At 35.5% G+C, this 11,614-nt stretch overlaps 1 protein-coding gene across 1 annotated transcript; it reads left to right on the forward strand.

Annotated features, from left to right (window-relative positions):
• Positions 1-1,278: 1,278 nt before the first annotated feature.
• Positions 1,279-2,651, forward strand: LOC135120899 (piggyBac transposable element-derived protein 4-like; the record flags this gene model as incomplete). Its single annotated transcript, XM_064045226.1, has 1 exon — positions 1,279-2,651. A coding segment is annotated over one exon (1,373 nt), but the record flags the coding sequence as incomplete, so codon positions are not given.
• Positions 2,652-11,614: the final 8,963 nt, after the last annotated feature.

An 11,614-nucleotide genomic window follows, 5' to 3' on the forward strand; every position in this document is an offset into this window, starting at 1 on the left:
TCAAATTCAATAAAAATCGACAAAAATACAGTTTCTAGCTAAAATTGGATGGTTTCGTTGCACTTTCCGAGCCCGTAGGGTATCTGATTGGCTTAAAAGTACAAGAAAACACTTCAAAAGTGACGTTTCTGAAGAATTTTAACAGTTTTCTTGTATCTACGAACGCCAGAATGCATAAAATTGACCTAAACGTCTCCTTTTCCTATTCTGAGTCGATTCTGCATGCTTTAAGTGTGTTTGGTGGCTCAGAACCGTCAAAAAACGTTGAAATATAGTTCAAATTCAATAAAAATCGACAAAAATACAGTTTCTAGCTAAAATTTGATGGTTTCGTTGCACTTTCCGAGCCCGTAGGGTATCTGATTGGCTTAAAAGTACAAGAAAACACTTCAAAAGTGACGTTTCTGAAGAATTTTAACAGTTTTCTTGTATCTACGAACGCCAGAATGCATAAAATTGACCTAAACGTCTCCTTTTCCTATTCTGAGTCGATTCTGCATGCTTTAAGTGTGTTTGGTGGCTCAGAACCATCAAAAAACGTTGAAATATAGTTCAAATTCTATAAAAATCGACAAAAATACAGTTTCTAGCTAAAATTTGATGGTTTCGTTGCACTTTCCGAGCCCGTAGGGTATCTGATTGGCTTAAAAGTACAAGAAAACACTTCAAAAGTGACGTTTCTGAAGAATTTTAACAGTTTTCTTGTATCTACGAACGCCAGAATGCATAAAATTGACCTAAACGTCTCCTTTTCCTATTCTGAGTCGATTCTGCATGCTTTAAGTGTGTTTGGTGGCTCAGAACCATCAAAAAACGTTGAAATATAGTTCAAATTCAATAAAAATCGACAAAAATACAGTTTCTAGCTAAAATTTGATGGTTTCGTTGCACTTTCCGAGCCCGTAGGGTATCTGATTGGCTTAAAAGTACAAGAAAACACTTCAAAAGTGACGTTTCTGAAGAATTTTAACCCTTAATTACTCGCATGCGTGTATAAAATACACGCAGTTGACGTTTTTGTCGGCCATTTGCTAAAAACTATTTCAATGCGCAAGCGCTTCTAGGTATTCCTCATTTATCTTTCTTATAAGCATTTGAGGTTAAGAACAGCGACCGTACAGTGTGTTATTGCTAATTAAATTAGTTTGATTTTGTCCTGTGTACAAATTACACCGTGCGACTTAATATGTAAGTATTAATTGTGTAAAGTATAAAACATACATCGAATAAAATTTGATCAAAAACTGATTACAAAAATATTTTTTCACTTGAAAACAGGTTTCCAATCCAAGTGAGGAATCCCAATTGTTTGACTGATGAAGAATTAGCTGCTTTTCATGATGAAGATCTATCTGAAGAACAAATAGTGGGTGGAGACGATTCAGCAGATTCCGAAGAACAATTCGAACTTAGTGAACATGAAAGCAATTCAGAACAAGAGGCTAGTGGCGATAACAATGTCGATAATTTGGTAAATGAAGATGAACATTCAGATTATTCAGTTACGGCAACAACAGCTCTTCAAAATGCAAACGATGGCGATGGTCCAGTTTACAAAACAAAGCATAACTTGGAATGGAGCAAATTGCCTCTGAAGAAAAAGTCAAAGACACCTGCAAAAAACATTTGTAAAGAACGTTGTCATCCCCTCGTCCCAAAAAGTGAGATATCAAACGAAATATCTGCTTTTGAGAAATTTATAAATGCTGCGATGGTTGAAGAGATTGTAAGATGTACAAATATTTTTATCAGAAGAAAACAGGAAAATTATGCGCGAGAGAGAGATGCACGTGAGACAAATAAGGAAGAATTTTTGGCATTCTTGGGACTGCTGATTCTCTCCGGTGTAAAAAAACAAGGTCATACCAATTTTCACGAATTGTTTAGCGCCGACGGAACGGGAATAGAAATATTTCGAGCTTGTATGAGCGCAAACCGTTTCTTGTTTCTTCTTTCTGTAGTCCGATTTGACGATGTGGGCACTAGAGAAAACAGACGCATAACCGACAAAATGGCAGCAATACGACATATATTTGATGCATTTGTTGCAAACTGCAAGGGCTCTTATTGCGTTGGAGAGTTTATGACAATTGACGAGATGCTGATTCCTTTCCGAGGAAGATGCAGTTTTATTCAGTATATGCCAAACAAGCCGGCAAAGTATGGACTAAAAATTTTTGCTTTATGCGATTCCAAAACATTTTACTTGTCTAATTTAGAGCTTTACTGTGGCAAGCAGCCAGACGGACCTTATGTCTGTGAAAATTCTCCACAAGCAGTTGTCAGTAGGTTGACAAACGACTACGTTGGAAAAAATAGAAACTTGACGACTGACAATTGGTACACGAGTTACCCACTTGCAGAGGATTTACTAAACAAAAAAACCACATTAGTTGGCACATTGAGAAAAAATAAAAAAGAGATACCTGCCGAACTATTACCTAATAAATCACGACCAATTCCATCTTCAATATTTGCGTTTCGGAAGGATATGACGCTAGTATCCTATTGCCAAAAAAAAAATAAAGCTGTGATACTACTCTCGACTATGCACGCCGACGATATTGTCGACAGATCTTCAAATAAGCCTGATATCGTTTTGTTTTACAATTCTACTAAAGGCGGAATTGACACCGTTGACGAAATGTGTGGTAATTATTCGGTACAAAAACGAACAAGACGCTGGCCTCTGGTTCTTTTTTTCCAAATGATTAATATTGCGGGAATAAACTCTAACATAATTTATAAATACTTTCACATAGACTCCAATAAACAGCCACGACGTATTTTTCTGAAAAACGTTGCATTGTCTTTGATGAAGCCTCATCTGGAAACTCGAGCAAACATTGAGACGCTTCCTATAGATATAAAAGGCTTTCTTTCTAAATATAAAAAAACTTCAACGAACATTGAGAGGAATGTTACAAGAAATCGAGGTAAATGTGTCTTTTGCGAAAGTAAGAAAAATCGCGTTACAACCATCACATGCGACTTGTGTGGTAGACTAGCATGTAAAGAACACGTAGTAAAAACACAAGAATGCGTAAGCTGTCGTAAAAGTAGAACAGAAGAGCAAGAATAAAGTCTTATTCTCATTGTTTTAGAATTGAATTTTTGTTTTTTGTTTCTCATTTTTGTGAATTTAAAGTTATTTTATGTTGTATGTTCTAAATTTAAATAAAACCCTAGAGTATTTTTGAATTTGAATTTTGAATTGTTGAATTTTTCTTATTGTACAAGTTGGTTAAAATCATAAAAATTATAAAACTGAAATAAAAGAAAAGCTTAAAAAGTCCAAAAACGTGATGGTGTATAAAATACACTGTGCGACCAATTAATAAACAAGACAAAGCGCGAGTAATTAAGGGTTAACAGTTTTCTTGTATCTACGAACGCCAGAATGCATAAAATTGACCTAAACGTCTCCTTTTCCTATTCTGAGTCGATTCTGCATGCTTTAAGTGTGTTTGGTGGCTCAGAACCATCAAAAAACGTTGAAATATAGTTCAAATTCAATAAAAATCGACAAAAATACAGTTTCTAGCTAAAATTTGATGGTTTCGTTGCACTTTCCGAGCCCGTAGGGTATCTGATTGGCTTAAAAGTACAAGAAAACACTTCAAAAGTGACGTTTCTGAAGAATTTTAACAGTTTTCTTGTATCTACGAACGCCAGAATGCATAAAATTGACCTAAACGTCTCCTTTTCCTATTCTGAGTCGATTCTGCATGCTTTAAGTGTGTTTGGTGGCTCACAACCATCAAAAAACGTTGAAATATAGTTCAAATTCAATAAAAATCGACAAAAATACAGTTTCTAGCTAAAATTTGATGGTTTCGTTGCACTTTCCGAGCCCGTAGGGTATCTGATTGGCTTAAAAGTACAAGAAAACACTTCAAAAGTGACGTTTCTGAAGAATTTTAACAGTTTTCTTGTATCTACGAACGCCAGAATGCATAAAATTGACCTAAACGTCTCCTTTTCCTATTCTGAGTCGATTCTGCATGCTTTAAGTGTGTTTGGTGGCTCAGAACCATCAAAAAACGTTGAAATAGAGTTCAAATTCAATAAAAATCGACAAAAATACAGTTTCTAGCTAAAATTTGATGGTTTCGTTGCACTTTCCGAGCCCGTAGGGTATCTGATTGGCTTAAAAGTACAAGAAAACACTTCAAAAGTGACGTTTCTGAAGAATTTTAACAGTTTTCTTGTATCTACGAACGCCAGAATGCATAAAATTGACCTAAACGTCTCCTTTTCCTATTCTGAGTCGATTCTGCATGCTTTAAGTGTGTTTGGTGGCTCAGAACCAACAAAAAACGTTGAAATATAGTTCAAATTCAATAAAAATCGACAAAAATACAGTTTCTAGCTAAAATTTGATGGTTTCGTTGCACTTTCCGAGCCCGTAGGGTATCTGATTGGCTTAAAAGTACAAGAAAACACTTCAAAAGTGACGTTTCTGAAGAATTTTAACAGTTTTCTTGTATCTACGAACGCCAGAATGCATAAAATTGACCTAAACGTCTCCTTTTCCTATTCTGAGTCGATTCTGCATGCTTTAAGGGTGTTTGGTGGCTCAGAACCATCAAAAAACGTTGAAATATAGTTCAAATTCAATAAAAATCGACAAAAATACAGTTTCTAGCTAAAATTTGATGGTTTCGTTGCACTTTCCGAGCCCGTAGGGTTTCTGATTGGCTTAAAAGTACAAGAAAACACTTCAAAAGTGACGTTTCTGAAGAATTTTAACAGTTTTCTTGTATCTACGAACGCCAGAATGCATAAAATTGACCTAAACGTCCCCTTTTCCTATTCTGAGTCGATTCTGCATGCTTAAGTGTGTTTGGTGGCTCAGAACCATCAAAAAACGTTGAAATATAGTTCAAATTCAATAAAAATCGACAAAAATACAGTTTCTAGCTAAAATTTGATGGTTTCGTTGCACTTTCCGAGCCCGTAGGGTATCTGATTGGCTTAAAAGTACAAGAAAACACTTCAAAAGTGACGTTTCTGAAGAATTTTAACAGTTTTCTTGTATCTACGAACGCCAGAATGCATAAAATTGACCTAAACGTCTCCTTTTCCTATTCTGAGTCGATTCTGCATGCTTTAAGTGTGTTTGGTGGCTCAGAACCATCAAAAAACGTTGAAATATAGTTCAAATTCAATAAAAATCGACAAAAATACAGTTTCTAGCTAAAATTTGATGGTTTCGTTGCACTTTCCGAGCCCGTAGGGTATCTGATTGGCTTAAAAGTACAAGAAAACACTTCAAAAGTGACGTTTCTGAAGAATTTTAACAGTTTTCTTGTATCTACGAACGCCAGAATGCATAAAATTGACCTAAACGTCTCCTTTTCCTATTCTGAGTCGATTCTGCATGCTTTAAGTGTGTTTGGTGGCTCAGAACCATCAAAAAACGTTGAAATATAGTTCAAATTCAATAAAAATCGACAAAAATACAGTTTCTAGCTAAAATTTGATGGTTTCGTTGCACTTTCCGAGCCCGCAGGGTATCTGATTGGCTTAAAAGTACAAGAAAACACTTCAAAAGTGACGTTTCTGAAGAATTTTAACAGTTTTCTTGTATCTACGAACGCCAGAATGCATAAAATTGACCTAAACGTCTCCTTTTCCTATTCTGAGTCGATTCTGCATGCTTTAAGTGTGTTTGGTGGATCAGAACCATCAAAAAACGTTGAAATATAGTTCAAATTCAATAAAAATCGACAAAAATACAGTTTCTAGCTAAAATTTGATGGTTTCGTTGCACTTTCCGAGCCCGTAGGGTATCTGATTGGCTTAAAAGTACAAGAAAACACTTCAAAAGTGACGTTTCTGAAGAATTTTAACAGTTTTCTTGTATCTACGAACGCCAGAATGCATAAAATTGACCTAAACGTCTCCTTTTCCTATTCTGAGTCGATTCTGCATGCTTTAAGTGTGTTTGGTGGCTCAGAACCATCAAAAAACGTTGAAATATAGTTCAAATTCAATAAAAATCGACAAAAATACAGTTTCTAGCTAAAATTTGATGGTTTCGTTGCACTTTCCGAGCCCGTAGGGTATCTAATTGGCTTAAAAGTACAAGAAAACACTTCAAAAGTGACGTTTCTGAAGAATTTTAACAGTTTTCTTGTATCTACGAACGCCAGAATGCATAAAATTGACCTAAACGTCTCCTTTTCCTATTCTGAGTCGATTCTGCATGCTTTAAGTGTGTTTGGTGGCTCAGAACCATCAAAAAACGTTGAAATATAGTTCAAATTCAATAAAAATCGACAAAAATACAGTTTCTAGCTAAAATTTGATGGTTTCGTTGCACTTTCCGAGCCCGTAGGGTATCTAATTGGCTTAAAAGTACAAGAAAACACTTCAAAAGTGACGTTTCTGAAGAATTTTAACAGTTTTCTTGTATCTACGAACGCCAGAATGCATAAAATTGACCTAAACGTCTCCTTTTCCTATTCTGAGTCGATTCTGCATGCTTTAAGTGTGTTTGGTGACTCAGAACCATCAAAAAACGTTGAAATATAGTTCAAATTCAATAAAAATCGACAAAAATACAGTTTCTAGCTAAAATTTAATGGTTTCGTTGCACTTTCCGAGCCCGTAGGGTATCTGATTGGCTTAAAAGTACAAGAAAACACTTCAAAAGTGACGTTTCTGAAGAATTTTAACAGTTTTCTTGTATCTACGAACGCCAGAATGCATAAAATTGACCTAAACGTCTCCTTTTCCTATTCTGAGTCGATTCTGCATGCTTTAAGTGTGTTTGGTGGCTCAGAACCATCAAAAAACGTTGAAATATAGTTCAAATTCAATAAAAATCGACAAAAATACAGTTTCTAGCTAAAATTTGATGGTTTCGTTGCACTTTCCGAGCCCGTAGGGTATCTGATTGGCTTAAAAGTACAAGAAAACACTTCAAAAGTGACGTTTCTGAAGAATTTTAACAGTTTTCTTGTATCTACGAACTCCAGAATGCATAAAATTGACCTAAACGTCTCCTTTTCCTATTCTGAGTCGATTCTGCATGCTTTAAGTGTGTTTGGTGGCTCAGAACCATCAAAAAACGTTGAAATATAGTTCAAATTCAATAAAAATCGACAAAAATACAGTTTCTAGCTAAAATTTGATGGTTTCGTTGCACTTTCCGAGCCCGTAGGGTATCTGATTGGCTTAAAAGTACAAGAAAACGCTTCAAAAGTGACGTTTCTGAAGAATTTTAACAGTTTTCTTGTATCTACGAACGCCAGAATGCATAAAATTGACCTAAACGTCTCCTTTTCCTATTCTGAGTCGATTCTGCATGCTTTAAGTGTGTTTGGTGGCTCAGAACCATCAAAAAACGTTGAAATATAGTTCAAATTCAATAAAAATCGACAAAATACAGTTTCTAGCTAAAATTTGATGGTTTCGTTGCACTTTCCGAGCCCGTAGGGTATCTGATTGGCTTAAAAGTACAAGAAAACACTTCAAAAGTGACGTTTCTGAAGAATTTTAACAGTTTTCTTGTATCTACGAACGCCAGAATGCATAAAATTGACCTAAACGTCTCCTTTTCCTATTCTGAGTCGATTCTGCATGCTTTAAGTGTGTTTGGTGGCTCAGAACCATCAAAAAACGTTGAAATATAGTTCAAATTCAATAAAAATCGACAAAAATACAGTTTCTAGCTAAAATTTGATGGTTTCGTTGCACTTTCCGAGCCCGTAGGGTATCTGATTGGCTTAAAAGTACAAGAAAACACTTCAAAAGTGACGTTTCTGAAGAATTTTAACAGTTTTCTTGTATCTACGAACGCCAGAATGCATAAAATTGACCTAAACGTCTCCTTTTCCTATTCTGAGTCGATTCTGCATGCTTTAAGTGTGTTTGGTGGCTCAGAACCATCAAAAAACGTTGAAATATAGTTCAAATTCAATAAAAATCGACAAAAATACAGTTTCTAGCTAAAATTTGATGGTTTCGTTGCACTTTCCGAGCCCGTAGGGTATCTGATTGGCTTAAAAGTACAAGAAAACACTTCAAAAGTGACGTTTCTGAAGAATTTTAACAGTTTTCTTGTATCTACGAACGCCAGAATGCATAAAATTGACCTAAACGTCTCCTTTTCCTATTCTGAGTCGATTCTGCATGCTTTAAGTGTGTTTGGTGGCTCAGAACCATCAAAAAACGTTGAAATATAGTTCAAATTCAATAAAAATCGACAAAAATACAGTTTCTAGCTAAAATTTGATGGTTTCGTTGCACTTTCCGAGCCCGTAGGGTATCTGATTGGCTTAAAAGTACAAGAAAACACTTCAAAAGTGACGTTTCTGAAGAATTTTAACAGTTTTCTTGTATCTACGAACGCCAGAATGCATAAAATTGACCTAAACGTCTCCTTTTCCTATTCTGAGTCGATTCTGCATGCTTTAAGTGTGTTTGGTGGCTCAGAACCATCAAAAAACGTTGAAATATAGTTCAAATTCAATAAAAATCGACAAAAATACAGTTTCTAGCTAAAATTTGATGGTTTCGTTGCACTTTCCGAGCCCGTAGGGTATCTGATTGGCTTAAAAGTACAAGAAAACACTTCAAAAGTGACGTTTCTGAAGAATTTTAACAGTTTTCTTGTATCTACGAACGCCAGAATGCATAAAATTGACCTAAACGTCTCCTTTTCCTATTCTGAGTCGATTCTGCATGCTTTAAGTGTGTTTGGTGGCTCAGAACCATCAAAAAACGTTGAAATATAGTTCAAATTCAATAAAAATCGACAAAAATACAGTTTCTAGCTAAAATTTGATGGTTTCGTTGCACTTTCCGAGCCCGTAGGTTATCTGATTGGCTTAAAAGTACAAGAAAACACTTCAAAAGTGACGTTTCTGAAGAATTTTAACAGTTTTCTTGTATCTACGAACGCCAGAATGCATAAAATTGACCTAAAGACGTCTCCTTTTCCTATTCTGAGTCGATTCTGCATGCTTTAAGTGTGTTTGGTGGCTCAGAACCATCAAAAAACGTTGAAATATAGTTCAAATTCAATAAAAATCGACAAAAATACAGTTTCTAGCTAAAATTTGATGGTTTCGTTGCACTTTCCGAGCCCGTAGGGTATCTGATTGGCTTAAAAGTACAAGAAAACACTTCAAAAGTGACGTTTCTGAAGAATTTTAACAGTTTTCTTGTATCTACGAACGCCAGAATGCATAAAATTGACCTAAACGTCTCCTTTTCCTATTCTGAGTCGATTCTGCATGCTTTAAGTGTGTTTGGTGGCTCAGAACCATCAAAAAACGTTGAAATATAGTTCAAATTCAATAAAAATCGACAAAAATACAGTTTCTAGCTAAAATTTGATGGTTTCGTTGCACTTTCCGAGCCCGTAGGGTATCTGATTGGCTTAAAAGTACAAGAAAACACTTCAAAAGTGACGTTTCTGAAGAATTTTAACAGTTTTCTTGTATCTACGAACGCCAGAATGCATAAAATTGACCTAAACGTCTCCTTTTCCTATTCTGAGTCGATTCTGCATGCTTTAAGTGTGTTTGGTGGCTCAGAACCATCAAAAAACGTTGAAATATAGTTCAAATTCAATAAAAATCGACAAAAATACAGTTTCTAGCTAAAATTTGATGGTTTCGTTGCACTTTCCGAGCCGTAGGGTATCTGATTGGCTTAAAAGTACAAGAAAACACTTCAAAAGTGACGTTTCTGAAGAATTTTAACAGTTTTCTTGTATCTACGAACGCCAGAATGCATAAAATTGACCTAAACGTCTCCTTTTCCTATTCTGAGTCGATTCTGCATGCTTTAAGTGTGTTTGGTGGCTCAGAACCATCAAAAAACGTTGAAATATAGTTCAAATTCAATAAAAATCGACAAAAATACAGTTTCTAGCTAAAATTTGATGGTTTCGTTGCACTTTCCGAGCCCGTAGGGTATCTGATTGGCTTAAAAGTACAAGAAAACACTTCAAAAGTGACGTTTCTGAAGAATTTTAACAGTTTTCTTGTATCTACGAACGCCAGAATGCATAAAATTGACCTAAACGTCTCCTTTTCCTATTCTGAGTCGATTCTGCATGCTTTAAGTGTGTTTGGTGGCTCAGAACCATCAAAAAACGTTGAAATATAGTTCAAATTCAATAAAAATCGACAAAAATACAGTTTCTAGCTAAAATTTGATGGTTTCGTTGCACTTTCCGAGCCCGTAGGGTATCTGATTGGCTTAAAAGTACAAGAAAACACTTCAAAAGTGACGTTTCTGAAGAATTTTAACAGTTTTCTTGTATCTACGAACGCCAGAATGCATAAAATTGACCTAAACGTCTCCTTTTCCTATTCTGAGTCGATTCTGCATGCTTTAAGTGTGTTTGGTGGCTCAGAACCATCAAAAAACGTTGAAATATAGTTCAAATTCAATAAAAATCGACAAAAATACAGTTTCTAGCTAAAATTTGATGGTTTCGTTGCACTTTCCGAGCCCGTAGGGTATCTGATTGGCTTAAAAGTACAAGAAAACACTTCAAAAGTGACGTTTCTGAAGAATTTTAACAGTTTTCTTGTATCTACGAACGCCAGAATGCATAAAATTGACCTAAACGTCTCCTTTTCCTATTCTGAGTCGATTCTGCATGCTTTAAGTGTGTTTGGTGGCTCAGAACCATCAAAAAACGTTGAAATATAGTTCAAATTCAATAAAAATCGACAAAAATACAGTTTCTAGCTAAAATTTGATGGTTTCGTTGCACTTTCCGAGCCCGTAGGGTATCTGATTGGCTTAAAAGTACAAGAAAACACTTCAAAAGTGACGTTTCTGAAGAATTTTAACAGTTTTCTTGTATCTACGAACGCCAGAATGCATAAAATTGACCTAAACGTCTCCTTTTCCTATTCTGAGTCGATTCTGCATGCTTTAAGTGTGTTTGGTGGCTCAGAACCATCAAAAAACGTTGAAATATAGTTCAAATTCAATAAAAATCGACAAAAATACAGTTTCTAGCTAAAATTTGATGGTTTCGTTGCACTTTCCGAGCCCGTAGGGTATCTGATTGGCTTAAAAGTACAAGAAAACACTTCAAAAGTGACGTTTCTGAAGAATTTTAACAGTTTTCTTGTATCTACGAACGCCAGAATGCATAAAATTGACCTAAACGTCTCCTTTTCCTATTCTGAGTCGATTCTGCATGCTTTAAGTGTGTTTGGTGGCTCAGAACCATCAAAAAACGTTGAAATATAGTTCAAATTCAATAAAAATCGACAAAAATACAGTTTCTAGCTAAAATTTGATGGTTTCGTTGCACTTTCCGAGCCCGTAGGGTATCTGATTGGCTTAAAAGTACAAGAAAACACTTCAAAAGTGACGTTTCTGAAGAATTTTAACAGTTTTCTTGTATCTACGAACGCCAGAATGCATAAAATTGACCTAAACGTCTCCTTTTCCTATTCTGAGTCGATTCTGCATGCTTTAAGTGTGTTTGGTGGCTCAGAACCATCAAAAAACGTTGAAATATAGTTCAAATTCAATAAAAATCGACAAAAATACAGTTTCTAGCTAAAATTTGATGGTTTCGTTGCACTTTCCGAGCCCGTAGGTTATCTGATTGGCTTAAAAGTACAAG

This window comes from Zophobas morio, unplaced genomic scaffold (genome assembly GCF_036711695.1).
Source record: "Zophobas morio isolate AGI-343-1 ecotype UQ-CSIRO unplaced genomic scaffold, CSIRO_AGI_Zmor_V1 ptg000437l, whole genome shotgun sequence".
In the NCBI taxonomy this organism is placed as follows: Eukaryota; Metazoa; Arthropoda; class Insecta; order Coleoptera; family Tenebrionidae; genus Zophobas; species Zophobas morio.